The following is a 25,728-nucleotide window of genomic DNA, read 5'->3' on the forward strand; positions in this document are numbered from 1 at the left end:
AAGCATTTCCAGATACATGTTAAATATATCATATAGCAGACAATGGCGTCTAACAATCCTGGGTCTGACTTTGTGTGTCCCCCAATTGATTCCCTGCCCAAAAAATAATAATTTCATTCAAGAAAGAAAAAGAAACGAAAACAAAAACATGTAAAAAGATTGCTTAACCCCCTAAATTAGTATAATTAATACAACAATAGACAGTTGAAACTAATTATTCAATATTGACACTTTGAACCCTTTTTCTGTCCGTTTTTGGCCACTCTAATTTGCAACTTTTAACTAATTTCTTTAATTTTTAAAATCCCATTTCATCACCTTTGCCCTCATTTGTGGTCACTTTTAACCCATTTTATTTCTGATTAAAACAAGGATTTACATCTTTAAGATGACTATATACTATGGCCCAAATAATTCTAAACTTTACAACAGTGGATATTATTCATATAAATAAATAAATGTGGCTATCACAGATTCATAGAACAATGGACCATCATTTTGCTGATTTTATGGGCCCCAAAAAGCTCTCTCCTTTATTCCCCCTTATAGATGGACCTGTCTCCACATAACGGTTCTTCAATATTCATGTTGTGTTCAACAACCTTTAGCTACAGTGGGGGTCCCTGGTGGGCTAAGGATTAACCCTCTCATCACTGTGCCCAGCAGAGACACCTTCCTGACTGTTTATGGAGAGTTACTGGAGCAAAAAAACTACATCAGTGACATAAAGCGAGGTTTCCATGACAACATGCAGTCAGACAAGCTGCACTAAGTCCAACAGGCTCTCAGAGAAGAGGCAGACAGAAACTTAAACAACATGCTGAAGGTCAAATGAAAGCTTGTGAAACTCCCTCTGCTCCTTTTAAAGAGCGTTGCCACACCGAGGACTCAAGATCACTGAGGAAACTTGGCTCTGCCTGAGACCAGGAGGGCATCAGTAGGAGAGCGACCTTAAAAGGAGCACCGAGGTGTGCGGCTCGTGCTTCTCTGAGCTTGTTTACCGCACAGCAGGGTCTCGCTCTGCATCACCCACAACTGTGTGATCAATGGTCCTGCTCAGATCCATATACACAGACAGCAGTCTGGTCCCACAGCTTTCCTAAACTAAAAAAGGATACTCTATGCAGGGCTGGGGTCAATTACATTTTTCAATTACAATTACATTTTCAACTACCCATGTTTAGTTATAAATTAATTACAATTACAGTGACCAGCATTTTTCCCAATTACAATTAAACTACAATTAGTTTCAATCCTCAGAAAGTAAATTACAATTACTAAATTTCAATTACAATTAATCAAAATTACTGAGTCTGAAATAAATAACCTAATAAAAGTTAACTTTCCTCTTGTGTTAGCATCTCTTATGATAACGGGTCCTAAATCAGATGTAAAATACACTAAAAACAAATATCTATCATCTAATTTCTATCCTATCTCTTGTTTACCTTGTTAGGCTTCTTAATCAATGAAAATATAGGTTTTAATGTTTTTGGTGTGTCAATATAGCCCTATACCCTACTGATGATGTGTTGTTGCAATCGTAATCCTGCTTTGCTGTAAAAAGTCAAAGAAACACTGGATTGACACTAAAAAAGTACAAAAAGATTATTTTTATTATGTTCCATCAAAGACAAAAGATTGCAATTAGAAATGTTAGCTTAGGTTTCTGTCGTTTCATGCTTCTTCTTTGTATAAAATTCCATGTACAAATGTTTGATCATCTAATTTCTTTCCTATCTATAGATTACCTTGTTAGGCTTCCTAATCAATAAAAATATAGGTTTCAATATTTTTGGTGTGGGCATCTGAGCCTTTTTTGCATCAATATACCCCTCAATTTCAATTTTTATAAAATGTGGGAAAGCTTGATATGAAACATTTTAATAATTGTTTAACTACATACAGTATGTGCAGAACTGCACATAGAACTGTAACATAGTTCCCCAGTTTTGCATTAAATAGTAATTGACAATTTTTATATAATTTTCATGACAATTACAAAGTAAATTAAAATGATCTAAACTCAGTTAAAGTTTAATTATGATTATGACAGCAACAGATTTTTAGAATTTCAATCTTAATCGACCCCAACCCTGACTCTATGGATGCAAATGCATGGGAATAGATCTCTATTTCATTAACAGCATGTGAGGACTGCATCAATGCATGATCAATAATAAACCATCTTGCTTTTTCTTCTTTTTTCTCTGGGTTCCAAGATGACAATAAGTATAAAAAAATTATTCAAAATAGGAGTTATGGGCAGGTTTTTGTGGATTCAAAACATTTTTGGAAAGCAACACCTTGATGCAGCCACTTATTGCTCCAGATGCCACTGGTGTAAACTACATACAGCATTTGTTGTTTTGGAGTCAGCTCCAACTCTGATTTATTCCTGTTAGAGTCATTCCATATCATTTTAACACATTTGCAGGACATCCCACGCACTTCGGTCTCAAAAAATTCTGAAACTTTTACCAATTGTTCCATGATTATTCAATAGGCACACTGTACATTTATAGTTGGATCGGATAATAATTTTTGAGATATGGACAATTTAATCAGAGGGGTATGTGTTCATTTTAATTTGTCCACATTTTTCTTCCATTTTCAGCTTCTAATATCTCAGGAATACATCACATAGAAAACTGAAATATGGTTTAGTAATACCTACTCTCCTAGATAATACAAAAATATCTGCTATACATTCTATCTGGTGGACATGCCAGCCCTTCAAAATTGGAAAAAAAGTGTCTGTGTCTTATAACACTCCTGCAGGTTCTTAATGACAAAGTCATAATTCACTTGTCCAAGAAGCTGTGTGGCGGAACATCTCAGTTTAATCAGGGGAGAGGCATCTGAAATGTGCAGGATTGCAGTCCTCAAGGATTGAGTTTAGAGCGTATTGTCACTGAGCATTCCAGCATAGTTTCCAGGTGGGAAGGTAAAAGTGAAATTCCCTCCAACAGAGTGAAGAGAGCGTGATGGTGTTTATGGGATTCCCTCCCACTGTTTCTGTGAGAAAGCCGAGTCAGCCACTGTAAAAGTACGTGCCAACGAAGCAGTACTTTTCCTGCTGGCTCTCAGTGGAAGTCAGAGTTTCATTAAGAAGTGGATCTAATAAAGGTTTTAAAGGCAGGAGAGACAGATTTTTAACCCCGCATGAGTGTGTTTGGGATGTAGTGTTGTTTAATTTGACTGGAACTAGTTAGGTACAGGGTGGTTTAGACACGGAGTAGGCAACACAGTTGTGTGAGTTTTTGAGTCATTTTGTGTGTTTTTCTTGGTATTTATCTTAATTTTTGTTAGCCTTTTGCCTATTTAACTCATTTTGTATGTATTTTGTGTGTTTTTGGAGACATTTTGTGTATTTCTCTTCATATTTTGTATTTTTGTTGTCATTTTGTGTGTTACTTGTTATTTATCTGTATTTTTTGTCAGCTTTTTGTATATTTTCTCCTATTTAGTATGTTCTTTGTGTGGTTTTGTGTATTTTTGTCATTTTGTGTTTTTTTGTTTTTATTTATCCTATTTTTTAAATATATTCCTCTCATTTTGTACATTTTTTGTGGTTTTGTGTGTTTTTGGACTCATTTTATGTTTTTGTTGTTATTTATCTTTATTTTTGTAAGTTTTTTATATTTTCCTCTTATTTATTTATTTATTTTTATTGGTTTATTTGAAAGGGGATAGTGCAATTTCATATAACCCATGAACAAACATGGTTAAATAAAAAGCCAGAATTAGCCAGAAGGCTATATTATTTTGTATGTGTTCTTTTGCGTCGTTTTGTGTGTTTATGTTGTGCAATTTTTCCATAGAAAGAGCTGGACGAAGTGGCCAGTGGCCAGGGAGAGGGAAGGCTGGGCCTCGCCGCTAAGGATGCTGCTTCCGCAATGGATGTTGTGCATTTTTCTGTCATTTTATGAGTTGTTTTTTGTTGTCTTTGTGCACAGTTACTTTGGAGTCTGAGGGCTTCATGTGGCCCGCGGACCACCAGTAGCCCATATTTGGATAACTGCATTTATCATTCAGACATTAACCTCATTTCTAAAGCATTCAGTCACAATAATGGAGTAAATATCACTATTATCACACTTTACTTAATTTAACATCGTCTAATCATGTATTTATTTACTCACACCAGATTAATTGTTTCACCAGTATTATGACTGCTGAATATTAAGAATAATCAGGTGACATTTGCACTTTAACTATTTCAAATTGCATCACAGTCAGGACCTAAAATTGCTGTGTTGTTGTAGAGATCACAAAAATGAAAGTGGTAATGAGGAACCTTTTGGACTTACATAACTCACTATACTTTGACCCACTTTTATAAATAATCAAAGATCAAGATTTTATCACAAGGGGCGGGGCCACAAATATGTGATTGCATCTGATCTGAGGGTCACATGATCAATATTCATATCATTAGCATTAGAATAATGACCAATCAGAGCACGAACACAGGAATCAACAAAGAGCTTGTGTGTTTTTGTTATATTAGTATATTTTACTCAGATTTTGTGTATATTGTGACTTATTTTGTACGTTCATTTTATTCATCCAATATATTTTTTTTTTCTGTTTTGTGTTTTTGTTGACCTTTTTCTGCCATCTTGTGGTTTTGGAGTCAGGTTTGTGTTAATAGTCATTTTGTGCATTTTTCTCTAATTTTGTATGTTTTTTGTGGTTTGTGTGTATTTGGAGTCAATTTGTGTGTTTTTCCTGTAAGTTTGTATTTTTGTTGTCATTTTGTGTTGTCTTGGTATTTATATTTATTTTTGTCAGCTTTTGGAACATTTTCCTCTCATTTTTTTATGTTTTTAGTGTGTTTTTGGAGTAATTTTGTGTTTTTGTTGTTATTTCTTCGTATTTCAGTCAGCTTTTTGTATATTTTCCTCTCATTCTGTGTGATTTTGTTGCACATGTCAATAAATCACCTTTAAATTGTAACAATGCATGAAAATGTGTAGCTTTAAATCACTTATAGTCCCAAAGTGAACTGACATGTATCCACCGTATGCGCTCACCTTCTGCTTGCCTGAGAAGGCATGGTAGTAACAGGACACATAAGTCATGACGGCCTTCTCGTCTGGCCTCAAAGTGCTAATGATGTCTGCTCAGGAACCGAGGACAGGAAGAGGGAGAGGAAAGAACACAGGAGAGAAAAAAGTACAAGAGTAAAAGAGTGCAGAGACAAAAGGGCCAGCAGGGGGCGCCACCACGGGCCACAAAGCAACTCCATTCTCCAAGACCTTATTTTTCAGATTGTTTTGACTGTTGACTGAGCCCACAGGAGGTGAGAGGGTGACCTCCTCAGACACCGTCAGCGCTCATTAAAAGTCTTACGCTGCATCCAAATAGTCCCTCCTATCTCCTTTCCTATCCACTATCCACAAGGTTAAGGAAAGGTATTTAGGAGACTTCCTAAAGGAGTTAGAAAAAGGCCATCACGTGGTTTTGACAATCAGATGCACTTCCACTAGGTGACGTAATAATCCGACGGCGGGGAAGGTTAGTGACGTCTGCAGTGGTGAAAAAACTACAAATTTCCAAAAAAGCACATTTATAACACTTTCCCCTGTGCCTCAAACCACTGATATAATCTTAAATATCACAAGGTTTGAAGGTAAATCAAAAGAAAAGTGGCTACCAGGCAACAAGGAACAAAAGTGAAACTACAACATTAATCCAAAATAATTTTATTTTATGAAATTAATACATTTATGCAGATATAGGGTTAGGGTTAGTATAATAATGTTGTATGCATACACATGTACAACCGCACAAAGCATTGAATGACAAAGTGCTTTGTTTAATGTAATTTATAATCTGATGATATGGCTGTATATCATAAGATATGGGTTTTAGATTATTTAAAGTTGTTTAATGCATATTATTGCATTGGTAATTTACATGATCTGCCTCTCTTTTTAGTCATCGTCAGTTTCCGTGAACGCTCAAATGAGAGGGTCCCTTTAAATGATGTCGCCGCAAGGAATTGTGAGTCAGCATTATGTGGTCTCCTTTGGTTAAGGATGCATCAGTGTTTCCTAGGCTAAAGGAGGTTATAAAGGAAACATTGAACCTCCTTTCCATAGCTTTTAGAGAATTAGAATGCTCCTCATCATGGCCGCCACTTAAACACTTCCGGGAGTTAAGGAAAAGTGGATAGGAAAGGAGATAGGAGGAACTATTCGGACGCAGCCTTGGATTTTCTTTTAAAACAGGCCAGACTGGAGTATTGCTTGTGCTCACACGCTTTAAAAACACAGCAATGTTTTTCCCATCATGCATTTGGAGGAGTGAACCGTGCGGAAAATGAGGGACAGTGAGTTCCAACAATGGGCTGTTGAGCTGTGCTGCAAGAGAGAAGGATGATGTTAGGAAGAACCACAGAGACTGAGGAAGAGGAAGAGGCTGAGGGCAGCAGGAGGAAGAGGAGAGAGAGGAGGGAGAGGAGGAGGAGGACACCAGCTGCTTCCTGGATACCTTTTGGGCGCCCGAGAAGGCGTGGTAGAAGCTAGAGACGTAGGTCATGATGGCCTTCTCGTCTGGACGGGCCGTGCCCACAATGTCTGCAGGAGATAGAGGAGGTCATGGAGTGGGTGGGTGGGGGGGGAGGGGGGGGGGTTAACAGGAAAACATTATTTAGGCATAAAGGTGCACACAGTGTTGTTTAGCACTCATTTTACTTTGGGATGAGTTTTAATAATGAACAAAGTGTCTTTAAACTGTCAACAAGGAGGTTAAAATAATGAGAATGACACCAAGAGTAAGAAAATTAAAATAAACATTTAGAAAAAGTTTTAGCATTTCAATAAGAACTAAAGTTAATCGGTTTCTTCTCACTTGTGGGTGAACATTTAGGCTGTACTTCATTATTCTACACTTTAAAGTGTTTATGACACCATTTTTCATGTTGATGCTAGAGCTGGGCGATATGGACCAAAACTCATGTCTTGATATTTTTTCTCAAAATGGCGATATACAATATAAATCTCAATATTTTTTTACTTAATGAAGTCTTACCAGAAAGACAATTTTAGGTTAAATTTTCTGATGAAAAATGGCACACAGGCACATTTATTAACACACACAGCAGTACAATGTGTGTCGCTTTTTCTCCTCTAAGGGACAGCACGTGTGAGTGAATTCTGTAGTGTAGTTTGTTTAGGGGAAGGTCTGGATTAGAACACACTCAGTGATAAGTCTAACTGAGCTTTTCATGCTGTTCTGAGAAGTAACAAAAGCAGCGACTGCTAAAACAAGTATTTTAATACAAAATAATAAAAATATATATCTCAGAAATAGGGAGAAATTGTAAAGAAGAACACTGTTTGACTGTACTATATAAATAATGTGAAATACTTGTATGATGTAATTTGTATTGTGTGATTGTATAAATAAAAACAAGTAAAAAAAACATAGATATGTCTCGATATAGGCAATATTGTCACTTTCTATATCGCCAAAATAGAATACTCGATATATCTGGAATCACAATATACTGCCAGCCCTTGTTAATATTTATTTAATGTTTTCTCCTGCTGAGAGTCAGAATGATTTAATATTTAATGTGTGTTTATGAAACCTGGATGTCAGCACATTTTTGCACACTCTCAAAGGTGTGAGCATGGGAAAGTAACGATGCTGGTGCTGATATGCAGCATATGTAATGTGAGACATGTGAGGAAGAGAGAGATTAGAAACAAGTAGGAGAGAGAGAGAGAGAGAGAGAACATGGTGATCACCTTCTGCATCCAACATCTTGGGGATATCCAGGTACTTCTCTGCTACGTCAAAGGCTGTGTTAAGGTTGGTCATAGGATCATCCTGTCAACACATCATGGAAATACGGCCCATGTGTTATTATTGCTGCGTGCGCAACACAATACAACATTTATCAAGAGGCATGGAGTGAACATGCAGTTACGCTGATGATACACAGCTGTATATATCTGTGTCACCTGATGACACCAGTCCAATGGATGCTTTTTTCAACTGTATTTGAGATATCAAATCCTGGATGACAGAAAACTTTGTCAATCTGAGCATTATTTTAGACTCTGAGATCACTTTTATTCTTCATAATAAAAAATATAATATAATTGAGACTATTTTGAAACTGAATCCATCTTCAAAAGGGTCTATTGTCTGTTGTCTATTATTCTTTAATTAACTCGCAAGGCTTGAAACCTTTGATCAAGTTGAAGAGCCGTTAGGAGGAAGGATTGGGGATAGAACTTTCTGAGAGAGTCTGGGAGGAATCCTTGGGAAATATACACTCTTCTTCCATTTGCATAAGACACACTATGATCCAATTCAAGATTATGCATCGCCTCCATTGGTTTCAAAATCAAATTCCAGTTCCAGTTTTATGGCCCACGTCAGGGCTGCTGAGAACGTTCACATTTTATAGAACAGGCTCAAGACCCACCTGTTAAATTTAGCTTTTAGCCCATTATTTATTTAATGGTATTTAAGCTTTATATTGCATCTACTGTTTTGTATTTTACCTTAATACTTTATGCAATTTAGCTCTTATCTAATTTACATTTTTCATTTTACTTATTTTACTCCCTTGATTTTAACCTTAACCTATTTCTATATTGTATTTTTATTGCTTATATGTATCTTTATGTTGGGTGATGTTGTTGGGGTTTCTTGTGGATTGTTTGCGTGGGGTATTTTTTAATCTATGTAAAGTTTTACATAGATTACACCCTCTCCTCTGCACACACCCAACACAGCATAACGTGGATGGCTTTTCATCATAGGAATGGGATCCACACAAGGTTCCTGCTGCTTAACAGAAGGTTTTCCTTGCCGCCATGATGAATTCATGTTGGGCGTGGGATACATATGCATGTGTATATACGTATATATGCATATGTGTGTATCCATAAAACGAAGAGTCCGTCCTTAAGACTGCTCTACTGTAAAGTGTCTTGAGATACCATTGGTTATGATTTGGCGCTATACAAATAAAGATTGATTGATTGAATAATGTAAAGCACTCGCTAAAGAATCAAAAAAAAAGAAGTGATTTCATCCATGAACCACAAGCAGTACTCAAAGAAGCACAAACACACTCACCTTCCGCAGTTTTCCATAATCGATGAGCTCTGGACGGTGTCGATGGATGAGCGCACAGAAACCCAGACCGTCTTTCCAGCTAAGCGGACAAAAAAAAGAGAAGCGTGAATTCAAACGTTGTCCAACTGTGTTGACCTCATGAGTTTAAAGTGCTGCTATAACAGGCCTCAGGGCCAAACCACTTGGTTCTCACATTTGATTGTGCTAACATATGCAGAGCACATGAACTTTGGCAGCAAATTTGGGGTCATGAGACACAGGGAGGGGGTTCCCAGATGCCTTCAAGAAACTAGGGGTGGGATAACAATTTCAGCCATTTTTGCCCTTTTTCAGCAACTACACCAAACTTACCATGTTTTAACCTATTTTCATCACTTTTTCTTGTCGCATTTTTGCTTCTTTTGATGATTTTTTTGCTACATTACGCCAATTTCTGTCACTTTTCTGTCAAATTTCAATGCCTTTACTGGCACTTATAAAACATTTCCGCCAGTTCTCCTACCTAATGGTGCCTATGTTGACCCAATATTGTCACTTTTAACTACTTTTAACCATATTTCATGCTGATTTTTGCCAATTTAATTACACTCATGATTTTCTACCACTTTAAGCAAATATTGTTGCTTTGAACACTTTTTATGTCTGTTTTTAGCTACTCTAATTTGCAACTTTTAACCAATTTCTGTGGTTTTTAAAATCCCATTTCACCACCTTTACCACCATTTTTTGGTCACTTAAAAACCCATTTCATTTCTGACTAAAACAAGGATTTACATCTTTAAGATGACTATATACTAGTCCTCAAATAATAATAAACTTCCAGGATAACAGTGGATATTATTCAGATCAATGAATAAATGTGGTTATAACAGATTCATAGAACAATGGACCATCATTTTGCTGATTTTTTAGATGGGCCCCAAAAAGCTCTCTCCTTTATTCCCCCTTATAGATGGTCCTGTCTCCACAAGATTGTTCTTCAATGTTCATGTCTGTGTTCAACCACCTTCAGCTACAGTGGGGGTCTCTGGTCTCTGGGAGCTTTATCTTGTGGGTTGCAGGCTTTAAAACAAGTAGCCATCCAGTTTCATTGGAGCCTATTGTGACGGTTGGGTTTGTTGGTAAAGAACCACGATCTTACCTGATGTGAAAGTTCTGGATGTTGACGTTCTTATAGGGAGCGGTCTTCCTCTGACACCACAGCAGGAGACCTTCTTTGGCAGAAGTCTCTGTGTGTGGGAAAAAAGAGCATCACAGTTCACACTGGCGGCTTTACCTAAGAACCAACCTGCTTCTGTCTGAGCTGGCTGTGTGACCACAACCACAAACAAACACACGATACCTTCCACAGAAATGTCTTGAATGGCGAAGCGTAGAATTATGGTCCAGATCATTCCGAGTGTCATCTTTGCATTCCCATCTACAATCTCTGCAAAAAAAAAAAAGTCATCCCATGGGATGACAAGCTACAGCTCATTGGTCAGGATGAGGTTGTGTGCTTCTATCACTTTTCATCTTTCTTTCCAATGAATCATTTCAGCTCTAGGATCCCTTTCCCTCAATGGATCTTCCCTAACCTCCTAGAAGAATCAAAATATGTAAAATCTATTTATTTATCAAGTGTCAGACCATCTTCCAGCAACGCATCATGGCAGAAACTCCAAAAAGTGTCTACACTCTCATAGGAGGGTCATTCAATATCATTTCACATTGAATTATTGGTATTATTTTTTACCAATAGTTCCCTGATCATTCAAAAGGCAAACTGTATATTTTTAGTTTGATTGGATAAATGCTTTATGAGATATGGCCAATTTAGTGAGAGGGGATATGTGTTGATTTTCGTGCATCCTTATTTTTCTTCCATTTTCAGCTTCCGATATCTCAAAACACTACACCACATAATACAATAGAGCTCCACCTACTCTCTCAGAATATACAAAAATATCTGCTATACATCCTATCTGGTGGAGATGCCAGCTACTCAAAATTGGAAACAAGTTTTTCTGTGTTTGGTGCTGGTCCATGTTTGGGCTTTCAGTAAACAGCTATACATATGTCTCAGCTCCCTGTAATTTGATCAGCTTTGAGCTATGAACATAGATTGTTCACATCACTAATGATTAGTCACACATATGTATTGGTTCTTTGGTGACAGTCTCTTGAAATCCAAAAAATAAAATGTTTACTATTTTCAGTGGCCCATAACCACTGTACATGTGGGAATGGGATGGCTGAAGTTAGAGAGTAATCACAGACACACAAACCCTGAGGATAGAAGTCATTTTGGGTGGGATTCCTTCGGCAGTCCACAATTACTCTCCAACTTCAGCCATCAGAGCGTCAGCCACTCACTGTTTAAGGGAGAGTAAAGGTCCCATTGAAGAGCTATTCTTCTCTGCTACCAAACCAAAGAGTTGGAAATGTCACCCCCTGAGGTCAGAGTTTCTTCGCGTTACAACAGTTTTTATCATCTTTTGGTAAATAAAAGAGGTTCACATCGGCATCTTTAACTTTTGCTGTTTTTTTAGGGCAACCAAAAGCAGCACAAGTTGTCTTTTTCACTGAAAAAGCTGCTAAATGATCTAAAAAACCACTCCATTAGAAAACAATGGGATGTTTACAGGCCATGTGATATCATCCATCACGTGATTTCAAGATGGTGGGATACAGGCTCTAAAACTGTAAAGTAGTCCCAAAAGGCAATTAAATGAATATGGTGCACAATAATGTGTTTTGTTAGGCATAGATCTTGTAATAAGTACATTTTAAGAGTTTTTGGGCAACATTTGTAAAAACAATGGAAGATCCCTTTAAAATATCAGCATTAATATGTGTTTATTAATTATATATATATATTAATAATGAGGTAAGTCCCACATGTCTGCACCCTCAGCCTGTGAATGGATGACCTGTGGCCAATCAATACTGTCCAGAATGAAAATCCGCTTCAGCAGGTCACCCAGTTTTCCTGCCCCTAATCCAATAAGGCTCTGAGAGCAGACGCTCGCCTGTCAGCCACACTCACACTGAGAGAGATACCAGTCAGATGTCCGACGGGAACACAAACACAACGACTGGACATGCTCATACATACAGTATATTATGGATTAGCTATAAAGAGCATGGCCAACCCAGGGGGGGGAGCCTAAATTATGCTAATGCCCCTTCCTTACCCTTCCAATCCCCCTTGCTAAAGCATATAGATCTGAGTCCAATCCCACCACCACCACCATTCACAGCCAGGCAGCAGGACTAGGAGGAGATTCCAATGGGATAATCTGTCTGGAATGCTGGTCTGGCTTTGCTATTATACTAAACTCTGCAAGGTGCTCCAAAATCCTCACTGTTAATGTTTTGAAGAGCGTATGTCTCCTGGTTAATGTTTGACTGATATTAAAGACGGATGCCTTCATCTCTGCAATAACTGCAGGAGTCATGGTAAACATTATGGATAATGGAGAGGGAACAACTGCCAATACAAATTAATGGTAAGACTCAATTAAAAAAAAAAAAATCTAATTAACTAGAGTTTTTAATTAATTAATCTCAATTAATAGCCTAAATATTTGACACGAGAAGCAGCATTTTTCCAATTTATGGATTTTGATATACGACTAAATCAATGAAAACAAGAAATGAGCTTAAAGAACAAAATACTGTTCATTATTTCCATCACTGAGCATAAGCATAATGTGCCATATGAATAAACAATATTATGATTGCATTTTTTACAAAGAACAAACTTAAATTTAAGTAAGGTATATTCATGCTTTTCAGGATTTTTTTGTCAACTTTCTAAAACAAATGTGTTTTTGTGTATTCAAATGGAAACTGAACAGTGCATTCTCCTGTTTCTTGTGTTGTGGTCTGTGCATCTGTGTTAGTGTAGGAAAAAATAAGCACTAGTTAACTAGTTACAGAAACAAAAAAATAATGATAAAGTAGAAGGAGCATGCACCGAGGCTTCCTATTGGCTCCCCAGTCCAAAACAAAACAGGACAACCAATAAAAAACTCAGGATTTAGTTCTTATCTCACCTGCTTCATTTGCTCTATCGTTTCCTAGTAAACATGTTTACTCGGGACATGCAGCAAAAAATAAAGTGTACATAACTTACAGTAGGGGCCCAACAAGAAGGTTTGTACCCAGGGCCCAAAATGTAGTGCTACGCCCCTGATAACTATAACCCACCTCAAACTGTGAGCAGTAGCATTAGTAGAAGTGATGTGGCTCACCCTCTGCTCCAATAGAAACCAGCTTTACTCCTTTGCTGGCGATAAAGTCGAGCGCTTTGTTCACGTTGGAGATCTTGTGAACTCTCATTTTGCCTCTTTCTGGTTTGGCCAATCGTTCTCCTGTGAAAAAAACGTTTCATTAGATTTGATCATTGATCAAGAACATCCTCATGATTCATGGATAACGTTAAGCAGGTTTTATACTTCCTCATCATTAGCTTTCATTACAGGTTTTCCTAAAACGTCTGAAAAACCTCCTCATGAAAGCAGAGTGATATTTGAGTGTTTTTTCCATGACCTGTTTTTATTGAATGATTTAGACTTTGCACATTTCCAAGAGTAATGGAAAGACAGCTCATGTCAGCTTCACTGGAGTCGCTAAGCAGAATTCGGGTTTGAATGTGATCTGTATGAATGAAATCAATAAATATCATATATTCAACATTTGATTTAGTTTGTATGACGCTAAAGAATTTTATTTTATTTTATTTTTGCTTCAATTTACGATATTTTACCTTTATTCTATTTTGTCATATCTTATTTATTTGTTTTCAATTAATTCTATTTTATTTTAGTTACGCTTTAGTTTTGATAAAGTAACAAAAATCTTTTTTTCTAACAGTTCCATCCCATCCATGGACCTTTTTAGTAAAATGACATCATGAACACAGTATTGTAAACTTCATCTAAGTTACTGTACCTGTGTAATAATAAGACAATCTCACTGTATTTGTGAGGCTGATTTTTGCATCCTTTGTGTAATGTTGTTAAATGAAGAGTCATTACCTGAAATGACCTCGAGCAGCAGCATGAGTTTTAGTCCATCCCGGAAGTCCTCCTCAATGTTCTCAATCTGCGTGCCTGCTTTCCTCAGGTGGGAGTTACACCAGGCTGTGAATGTCTGCAAAGACACACACACAATGCCATCACAATCAGTGTGTGTGTGTGTGTGTGAGAGAGAGAGAGAGAGAGAGAGAGAGAGAGAGAGCGAGAGAGAGGAACAAATCTATCATTCTGTAAAATGATACAAAGCTAGGGTGACCATATATCTATTTCCACAAAAGAGGACAATACTTGGCATACTCAAAGTACTTGACATTTTCTTGAATCTACCTTGTAATTGCAAAAATACACTATAGTAGAAAAATAAATTGTTATTTCTAATGTAATTTCTATTTAAAAACAATCTAAAATCAGTAGTCAGTCACCTTATGACAATCTGTCCTTGACAAATCTTATATAAAACCTTCTTAAAATCTCTCAATCATTCAAACAATGAGAACCATCTCCTCCTAGAAATAGAACAGAAACAGAACATTAAATATACATTTTAATTAATAACTGTTACCTTAACTTCCTATCATAAGTTCTTCTGAGCCTCCAGGAGGTTTTATCATCTTTTAGTTATCCTCTTCCTGCTGATATTTTTTATCAATTCCACCAGTATTTGGTCTCTTTCAGTCTCTCTTTTCTCTGCTGCGTCTGACGATTTTGTCAAAACAAAGCGGAATCTTTAATGATTCTGCCATGAGTTCGAGAGATTACCATAATGACATGATATTAGCTGTAAAGAACCACCCATTAGCTTTCAGAAAATGTTAGAATTTTTCCGATAGAGCAAATATTAGCAGAGTTACGAACTTTTAAATTAACGTATTCCCAGAGGTGCATTCAAGGTTCCAGGGAAACAGGGACATTCATTTATTTATAAAATCCGGCTGGACGCTCCGGACAAGACATAAAAAAGGACGTGTCCGGGTAAATCTGGACGTATGGTCACCTTATACGTAAGCTCATGTTTTCCTCAAAGAAGAACCAATGAGCTGTTACATCTGCACCCTCAGGCCCCATCCACACGGAGACAAAACAAAAATGCTTTCCCCTACAACGGGTAATATGTGTGCGTCCACAGGAAAAAGGGGAAAACAGTGTAGTAAACATTAGGTGCCTTTATGTGGCGTTGTAACGCTGGCACATAAATACACCGAAACAGGGAAGAAGACAGAGAGAAAGGTAGCATCTATTTGCAAACATGTCTGGATTAGGAGAGGAGTTTTTTCTATTTTTTCTTTATTTGGTCATAAAGAGAACCACCAGATGATTTTTAAGGCTGTGCTGCAGTTCCTGCATGACACTGGAACGTACGGGAGGATCTAGTCGTTACAATAAAGACCAGCGGAAGGCAGTAATACACCTTGTGGCATCCACTCTGCCGTAAATACAGAAGAAGACGACGTGTGACGAAAAAACAGGACATACAAAGAAAAGCGGAAGGAGCCTCTTGTAAGCCAAAACCCACAATACCCTTCCCCCACAAATACAATTAAACATCTAGGCTTAAGTATATCATCAAACTTAAATGAATTAGAAGATCTGCGGAGATGGAACAATCTCCCCATCTCACTTTTTGGCAGAAGATCCTCAGTTAAAATAAAATCTGTTCTCTATGATCCCACTGAAACCACCAACACAATAGTTCCAAAGATAGATTCTGCAATTTCAAAATTCTATGCCAGAAATAAAAAATCCAAAATTAGCCTTTCAACCCTTCAGAAAAATAAAACCGAGGGTGGTTTTGAAGCCCCTAACTTCATGCATTATTACCTAGCAAACCAAATACTATATTTAACAGAATCGCTAAACCCAAAAGAATATCTGGCTAGAAATAGAACAGTTAGACTGCAACCTTTACGATCTCCCTTTTATCACTGGGACCCTCAAAGGTCACAACTACTTTAAAAACTCACTGATTACGTCCACCCTGACTGCGTGGTGGAAAGCCCTGGACATTATGAATGTTGAATTAAAACCTAGCATGCTGTCTCCAATTTGGCACAACCTTAACTTTGGAAATAGGAAAACACAGCTCTATCTGAAGACAAGGAAAGAGAGAGGAATCATTCATCTCCAAAACCTCTTAAAAAATGACAAAATAACTCAAACATTTAATATAAATAAAAGTAATCTTGCAATCTTGGGGTCCGGTCTTTGCTGGCTCTGGGCCCGCCGGTGGGCACCCATTGGCTGAGGGATAATTTTGTACTGGGCTTAACCTTAGACACGTTGATTCCAAATACCAGTTTGGGTACAACCACTCACTCCTTCCCTCTGTTCACGGCCACCACCATTATACTTAAGCTCCACACTTGTCACCAGACTGGCTGAACTATAACATCACATCTCTCTCTAACTTTAAAACAGTCAACTTTTACCCACCCCTTCAATTTCCTACCCTGACTCCCTCTTCCCTGTTCCCCTCCCCCCATCTACATGTAACACCGCTCTGTTTTTATATCCTCCCTATAATAAAATGTTTCTTATGGTAACAATTTTGCAATTAAATTTTGCAATTTTGCAATAAAATGAATACATTTATGTAACAAAACATGCATTGCTGTCTTTAAAAGATTGCACTTATTGTAGTGTTGACCTTTGAGAGCATGTGCAGACAAAGTGAAAAAAAAAGAGGACGGAGATGGTGACAAAGACATGACAAGAGATTTGCTTGTGGACCGACGATAAGGTAGAGCTTCTGCTTTGTTATTATTATTACTGTTGTTGTTGTGGGTGCTCGCGCATGTGGGTTAAGCGAGAAGTGGGGTTATGGCATCATTGTTGGCAGAATATGTGTTTACGCCGTTCACACGGCGCCCCAGCGGTTGGCCTTCACAGGGTTTCCCACTCTGGGACCCATTTTCAGAAGTTATCGTATTTAGCTTCCAAATCCTTGTAGCCGTGTGGACACAAGGCGTAAATAAATAACTTCACTGTTTAGACGACAATCCGTCTCCGTGTGGACGGGGTCTCAAACTGAATCTGTTGACCAATACCAATGCTCCGTGGAGGTCAGTGGTTCTCAAACTTGGCTCAGGTACCTTCTTTCTGAATCCAAGTACCCCCCTATTACATTTTGCTCAGAATTCTGTGAAAAACAACTAGAGAGCATAATGATAGAATGAACGAGTCATAACACATTTTAAAGAATCTCATTTAGTAAATTAGTAGAATGAAACAGTATTTGGTACCTCTTGAATAGATTTTTTTCTATAGTTTTTATCGTCAACGGTCATCTCCCTGATGTGGGAACAAGACTGATCCTTGTATTTTCAGTTCTTGTTCTATTCAAGATCATTTCTATCATCATTTTGTGTGTTTTGTTGTTGTCTGTGTATTCTTTTTACTATTCAGTATATTTTTCTTTTATTTTCTGTTTTTGTTGTCCTTTTTGTGTGTTGTTGGTATTATTTCAAATATTCTCTCAGTTTGTGTGTTTTTGGTGTCGTGCTATTTCGTTTTGTCTGTTTCTCTGTTATTTTTGCATATTTTGTGGTGATCTTGTGTATCATTTAGTGCGTCTTTGTTGTCGTTTTGTGTGTGAGTGCGTGTGTTTTTGCTGTCATTTTGTGAAATGTGTTGTTGTTTGTCTGTTCTTTTTATTATAAAGTATATTTTTAGCTTATTTTGTTGTAGTTTTGTGAGTTGCTGGTCATATTTAGTGTGATAATCATTTTTAACTAAAGATGAACATTAGAAAATCCTATATTTTTAATGTTTTCATTTGTTAATTTTCCTCTCTTTCTCTCTTTCTAAGTACCCCTGTAGTTCCATCGTGTACCGCCATTTGAGAAACACTGATGTAGGTAATGCTAATGACCTTAACCCTGAGGGACTAACAAGTCAATGCTCAGCATTGGGAACACTGCTGTTGCATTGTGTTCTGCAGTATATGTGCTGTAAGTAGGCAGGAAGTGAGCGTCATGGAAAACATGTGGCTGAACATCAGCAGGCCTTGTCTTCTCCTTGTGCTGTAAATGTTCATTACACTAAAGCTCAAACATCAGGTACAATGTTCCCACTGAAGCTCCAAAGCAGCACAAGCAGGATTAACAGGCAGGCCTTTAAGAAATGCCAGCCGTGCATTTGGCTGTGGGAAACAAAAGCCACTTTAAAGTGATTCTCAGCACTTGTGGGTTTTTCTTTAGTGACATCAGCTCTTAAAAATAGAGCGACAAGAGGCCTTCGTGTGCTTGGTTTTCTTTCATGTAAACAGGGGTGGACTAGCCATCTGGCATATCGGGCATCGTTTCGGTGGGATGTCGACCCAAAGTGAGCCGGTCCGATCCGCTATGTAATTTTTTTTGACGAGCGAATGGAGGCAGACATGGCAATGGGGCCAAAAATGGTCCAAAAGTGGCAAAAATGGGGCAAGAAAAGAGTGAAAAATGACTAAAATGGGCCAAAAGCAGTCAAGAGTGGCAAAAAATGGACAAATAAAGAGGAACCAGGTGGTAAGTAATGGCAAAGGGTACAATAATAGAAAAATAATATAAAAGTGTCAAAAATAACTAATAGGAAGGAAAAGGATAGTTATTGGCAAGCGGTAGCTAAAGTCTGAAAAAAGTGGCAAAAATGGGACAAAGGAAGTTGCTAAATGGACAAAGGTAAAAATGGGTTAGTTTCCCCCTTTTAAGGTGAATCTGTTGAACATCACTGACTTAACAGCTTCGACATGGTGTCCACTGATAATGTAGTCAGTGGGCTGGAATGGAGTTGGACAGAAAATGCCAGGGATGAATTTTGGTCCCATTCCACCCATTTTAATGTGACGCTGAATGAAAAGATTGAAGAGATGTTGGACAGGATGTGGAGTGAAAACACTGATGACATGGTGTTTGATGTCCAAGAGCAGCTTTAGAAATCAACCAGCTGTGATGTCACACTGCTTTTCTCCTCATCGTCATCAATAGCTCATTTAAAAGCTGCTGTGACAGGGCTGTGGTAGAAAAGTGCATCATTTAATCAGTGTTTTCAACCCATGCCATCATTTATTCAGCATGATGCTCACTTGTTTTATTTTAACAAAGCTAAAGAACAGAGATGGGCAACTTTTATCACAGTAATTAATGTGATTGTCTGACACGAGGACCACATTATCAACGTCATTTTGGTTTTCTGTTAATTTGACTTTCTGTTTTTCCTATAGTTCTTAGTGTCATTTTGTGTGTTATCACTGTAGTTTTGCATGTTTTTACTGTCATTTTGTGTGTTATCACTGTAGTTTTGCATGTTTTTACTGTCATTTTGTGTATTATCACTGCAGTTTTGCATGTTTTTACTGTCATTTTCTCTGTTTTTAAGATAGTTTTGTATGTTTTCACTATCAATTTGTTTTGTGTGTTTTTGCTGTCATTTTGTATGTTTCGTGTTTTTGCTGTCATTTAGTGTGTTTTGCGAGTTTGTATTGTCATTTTCTGTGTTTTTATTGTCATTTTGTGTGTTCCCAATGTAGTTTTGCATGTTTTTGCTGTGATTTAGTGTGTTTCTGCAGTCATTTATATACAGTACATTAGCATTGGGCAAACATTAGCAATAACCTGGCATTAACATTAGCTTAGCAATAGAATGAACCTAGCAATAGCATTAGCCTACCAATAGCATTTGCTAGCAATAGCTTAGCATTAGCATACACCTTGCATTAACATTAATGTAGCATAAACATTAATCGAACATTAACACTGACCTAGCATTATCCTATTGTTAGCAATAACCTGGCATTAGTATTAACCTAGCAATAGCATTGACCTAGCAATAACTTAGAATTAACATAAACCTAGCATTAACATTAATGTAGCATTAACCTAACATTAACATGAACCTCGCATGAGCATTGGGCTAACATTAGCATTAGCCAAGCAATAACCGAGTATTAGCTTTAACCTAGCAATAGTATTGACCTATCATTAACATTTGCTAGCAATAGATTAGCATTAACATGAACCTAGCGTTAACATTAATGTAGCATTAGCATTAACCTCGTAATGGCATTAACAAAGCAATAACCTAGCATTAGCATCGCAACAGCAAACTTACTGAAGTAGTAGCACAGAAAAAACCGTATAACCAGTAAAAGCAATTAGAAGTCATGTTTACCACAGTAGTATCAGTTAAAAACCCAGTATAAAGGGAAAATGAAAAGGAAATGGTGAAGGATTTTCTGGTGACATTATAGGCCCCTCCCACTGATCACAGCCTGTTTCTTCTTCATCAGCAACCTGCTCCCATCTGTCTAGGTTCATCCAAAATTATTTTGAGGTCAACACGACATATCGTCTTTCTGCTAGAGCTGTTAGCGTCAGAGTCTAGGGCTGAACGATTTTGCGATTTTTTTTCCTCAATATTGCGATTGCGATTTAAAATGCAATTATTCTTTCAAGGGCCTCTTGTCATGCATTTTTCAATGAATGCAAGCAATAAATCAATTTGTTTCATAATAAACAATTTCAGATTTATTTAAAATTTAAATAAATATAAAATGTACATTTTAATGATTACAACAATAAAGCAAACAAATCTGTGGCTTTACCTCTTCAACATTAGGTATATACCAATACTCTTATCGATCAGTGACTTTATCGATACCTTACTTTTATAAATGAATGGAAAAAAACAATATAACAAAAACAAAACAAATGATTAACATAAATCTGTTTATTTTTGAACATTTTTAACAATATGGCACACAAAATAAATGAAAAATACAAAATAAATACTAAATAAAACACTATAAAAGTATAAATGAAACAGTAAAAAATACCGTATAAATAACCTTTTTATATTAACTAAACACTAAACCAACTATCTAAACAATACACATATTCAAATCAAGCATATCAAACATAACTTAACTGAAAAATTGCATACCTGTCAAGTTTTGGATTTGATTGTTCTGGAAATTTTCTGGCGCCGCTACGAGCTGTCCCACCCACCCAACCAAGCTCCAGTATTCCTTATATTTTAAAAAATGTGTACAAGAAATCTAAAATACCCACTTACTAAATACAATTATGTGATTAGAATCTGGTAGGTTGACCTTTATTAACATTGAAATGCTGTGAACATTCCTACTAGGGCTGGTGATATGGACCAAAACTCATATCTCAATATATTTTCTCAAAATAGTGATATACGATATAAATCTAGATAATTTTATTAAGTAAAGTCTGACCAGAAAAACAATTCTGGGTTAAATTTGCTGATGTAAAATGCCACACAGGGACATTTATTAACAAACAGATGCACAATATGTGCACTCATTAATCCATCTAACTGAGCTTTACATGTTGTTCTGAGAAGTAAAAGCAGCGACTCCTATAATATATATATAAACATGAAATATTATAGTTTTCTATATCGCCAAAATAAAAAGCTTGATACATCTTGAATCCCTAATTCCAAAATGATAAAACAGCCTAAATAAAAACATAAATGTGTATATGAAGCACATGTGTTTATTTAATATACTTACAGTTTATATACAAGTCAACACGTTGCATATTTAGTATATACTGTTAATTTCACATTGCTTGTCTTTAAATTTAACATTAACATTTTATTTTCATTATATATTTTCTTTTAATTTCTCATGCTCACTCATGTGGTTCTCTGGTATTCACTAATGACTTATTAGACACATTTGTTACAGACTTTATATTCTTTAACAATTTTTGTGGCACTTGTGATTGGCTGATTTTTTTTCATGGTGACTTACGTCTTTCCTTCCGCTGTGGTAGACGCTAAAAGTTATTAATCTAACAGAACGTGTAACTGTGTCCCATCCTGCTGCTCTTTAGGAAGATAAACTCTGTCATATATCAATATATGTGTATATATATGTACATATATATATATATATTTTCTATATAATAAGCTTAATATAGCTTATTATGTATCAAAAAACTAGTTTTAGGAATCGCTGCTTTTATTTCTCAGAACAACATGTAAAGCTCAGTTAGATGAATTTCTGAGTGCACATATTGTGCAGCTGTTTGTTAATAAATGTCGACCTACCATATTCTAATCAGATAATTGTATTTAGTAAGTGGGTATTTTAGATTTCTTATACACCTATTTTAAAATGTAAGGGATACTGGAGCTCGGTTGGGCAGGTGGGACGGCTCATAGTGGGTTCCAGAAAATTTCCCTTATTTTCAAATCCAAAACTTGACAGGTATGGCCAGCACAACAGTCGGCAGAAGCACGGCTGCCATGGAGGACTATCAGCTAGCCTAAAGGCTAACCCCGCACGGTGCACACACACACAACTCATCTGGTTCTGCAGCGACACACACTTTTGTGATTCACAATCACAATAGCTGCTTAAATAGCCATATGTTTTAATGTAGTGTGCAGCTTTTTGGCTGAAAGCAAAAATAAATGTGTAAATAGCGTCTACAAACACGCCTACTCATGAAGCGAGGCGAGCACCATCTACAGTAGCTCCTCCCATCAGTCAGCTCCGCATGCGGTTTCTTAATTAGGACTGACAGGAAGCACGGCATTATCAATGCTTGTCTGAGGCTTGAGGATTAACGCTACCTTAAATATACCGGTATCGGGGCAGATAAGGATGTAGCTTGTCGGTCAAAAAAAAATGCGGTTAATCGTTCAGCCTTACAACAGACAATACTACAAAAAGTGGCCCCAGTCAAAAACGCAAGGCATGATGGGTAACGATTTAAGACAGTCATAAATAGGCTTGTGCAAAGGTCATTTGTGTAAAATTTGAGGCTGATTGAACTTTGTGTGTCAGAGTTATGGGTTTTTTTAAATTGTGGCGTGCTTAGAAAAATTAGCATTGCAAATTTGGGGAAGCGCCACAACCAAACCGTTAGAGATATGCAAATTCCTTTAATGATTTTTAATCTTCAGTGGGTCCTCTTTCTTCTGGCCGAGTTTGAAGCAAATTGGATGAAGCCCCTCAGACTAGTTCGTGCAAATGCTTTTTCAGGGCGAAATGCCATTGTTGACGTTTGACCCAAGATGGCTGACTTCCTGTTTAGTTTTGGGCAGGGTCATAATGTAACTTTTTGCTCATCTTGGGGTCAAGAATACATGTGGCAAATTTCGTATGAATTGGACAAACCTGCCGGTTGTGCAGTTCAATCTCATTTTTGGTGTCTATAATGCGCACCGTGTGCATTTTTTTACCAATTTTTTTAATTACGTCAAATTATCAAATTTTTCAGCAGAAAATTTTTCAAATTTTGGTGAGACTTCGAGCATTCTCAGGGGGATTTTAGAATAATAATACAAGCAATTATAATAGGATCCTTCTGGCCATTCAGGCCTTCGAACCCTAATAATAAAAACAATATTTTGATTTCCAATACATTGAGTAAATTCTGTAAGTTCCATTTGTTTTCCGTAGTTATGGAAAATGGGAGGCCCTGTAATTGTTCAAAACAACAAGGTACTAGAATATAACAATCTCTTACAAAAAGAACAACCATCAGACTTCCATCACTTGTCAACAGAAACCTACTGAATATCTTTAAGAAAAAATTGGAAAACCACCTAAAAATGAAAGTTTTTAACCCAAAATACTAATTAATGAAGTTTTAACTGAAGCAGACACCTGGTGATGTCAAAACACCGAGTCAGTGCTTTTGAGAACAGCCTAAAGGTTCCGTAAAGAAATGTGGGCTTGTTAAACGTAAAGTTTGGCAGCAGCAGCACAGGTAAGGCTGATCACATGACCCCCTTTGGCCCTCCCAGTGATCGCAGTGGTAGCTTCATGCAGTCAGAGATACAGATTTAAAAAGATAACCGGGAGGTCATTTTAACACCACCTCTAAGCAGCGCGACAAATACTTTGTTAGTGTACAACGAGGTTGGGGTAAATTATAATTATAATCGCATAATTGATTATTAATTACAATTATGGCAGAATTATAATTGAATTAAATCCGTTGCTGTTGTAATCATAATGAAATTGTAATTGAGTTTAGATAATTGACTTTTTTTTTATAATTTAATGCAAAACTGGGGAACCATGTTACAGTTCTATGTACAGTTCTACACATACCTGTTCCATGTTCCATACCAGGCTTTACCACATTTTACAATTTAGAAAAAATACCCAAAAAAGCCTCAGACTCCCACACCAAAAATATTAAAACCTATATTTTCATTGATTAGGAAGCCTAACAAGGTCCAATAGTTAGAAAATAAATTAAATGATATTTGTTTTTAGTGTATTTTACAGCTGATTTAGGACCCGTTATCATAAGAAATGCTAACAAAAAGCTAACACAAGAGGAAAGTTAACTTTTATTAGGTTATTTATTTCAGGCTCAGTAATTGTGATTAATTGTAATTGAACTTTAGTAATTGAGAACATAATTGTAACTGAAAAATTTAATTGACCCCAACCCTGGTGTACAAATACAATTACAAATCCACGCCAGAGAATAGAAACGACTGATCAGAAGCTAAAAATCGGATCAAGTACGGTTTTGAATTCAAACATAAAGCCTAGCTTATTTTCACAGTGCGTCAGTGTTTGTGTCAGTAGAGCATGTGCCACGACTATCAGTTAGCTGTTAGAATCTCTGAGTTGAAGATGTGTTAATGATTCAGAGAGCAGTCTGTCAGCTTCAACAACATTCTGCATCAAGCAAAGTGAAAGTCTGACTGAAAGCATCTCCTTATCCAGGCTAGACATCATCAAACCAACAGGGTCAGGAGCTGTAGTGAGTCAGTCCGTCACAAGATATAAACCTAGACAATAACTCTCTCCTACAGGACACCAACAACAAGTTATTTTTTAATTAATGCTTCTAAATCACTTTCAAAGGATTCAAAACACTTGCACTAAGATTTAACAACAAAAATATCAATCCTATTGTGCGCTTTGCTGGTGAATCCTCGTGAATCCCGGCTCTAGGATTAGTTTGCCTCGTTTGTCCCGGTGTGAAAACAAATTCTACAGCGGATCAGGCACATGATTGTTTTTTTATTTCCAATGGAAGTCTAGAACGATTTAGCTGCTGTGAACACAAACATAGGAAGTGTTAAAGGGCCCATGTTACGCTAAATCTGTGCTTTAAACATGATAAAAGTGCTATTTGGGCTTCATACACATGCCCAAAGTGTTTTTTTCATTGATTCCCTCAATCATTAGTTAGAGGATGATTTGCTCCTTTCTTACTGCAGGGTGAGCCCAAACACCTCGCTCCAATTTGATGACGCGTTCCCACTTTGATGATGAATTTGACACGGACTGAGCTGGAGAAGCCGCGCCTCCAGGAAGCTCTCTACCGTGATTGACATGTAAACACACACGCCCACAAAAGTGAGCATTTCAGTGTCCTTCGCGCAGTGCTATGTATGTATTTTCTACAGTCTATATATGTATCGACAAACGCCCCGCCCCCACACTCTGTCTCGTGTTTATAAAGCAGCATGAGCTCGGCTACGGTGTGGGTGGGAAGAGGGCGGGCCCCTTTACTGCAACTACACCAAACTTGCCATATCTTTGCTTATTTTAATCCATTTTTGCTACATTACTCCCATTTCTCCATCACATTTCAATGCCTTTTCT

The 25,728-nt window shown here is 37.1% G+C and overlaps 1 protein-coding gene across 5 annotated transcripts in view; it reads right to left on the reverse strand.

Moving 5' to 3' along the window:
- The window catches only part of actn1 (actinin, alpha 1), a 72,191-nt gene that overhangs the window by 17,165 nt on the left and 29,298 nt on the right, over positions 1-25,728 (reverse strand). For 3 of the 5 annotated variants that reach the window (XM_028437359.1, XM_028437357.1, XM_028437356.1), the window contains exons 2-8: positions 14,133-14,247; positions 13,347-13,466; positions 10,451-10,537; positions 10,250-10,337; positions 9,109-9,187; positions 7,764-7,845; positions 6,502-6,587 (exon numbers count right to left, since the gene is read on the reverse strand). In XM_028437359.1, coding sequence (XP_028293160.1) covers positions 6,502-6,587; positions 7,764-7,845; positions 9,109-9,187; positions 10,250-10,337; positions 10,451-10,537; positions 13,347-13,466; positions 14,133-14,247 — 657 coding nt within the window. Of the gene's footprint in view, positions 1-5,039; positions 5,126-6,501; positions 6,588-7,763; positions 7,846-9,108; positions 9,188-10,249; positions 10,338-10,450; positions 10,538-13,346; positions 13,467-14,132; positions 14,248-25,728 lie in introns of all 5 variants that reach the window. The other 2 variants (XM_028437358.1, XM_028437355.1) reach the window with 1 other exon arrangement.

Source organism: Gouania willdenowi, chromosome 22 (genome assembly GCF_900634775.1).
Source record: "Gouania willdenowi chromosome 22, fGouWil2.1, whole genome shotgun sequence".
In the NCBI taxonomy this organism is placed as follows: Eukaryota; Metazoa; Chordata; class Actinopteri; order Blenniiformes; family Gobiesocidae; genus Gouania; species Gouania willdenowi.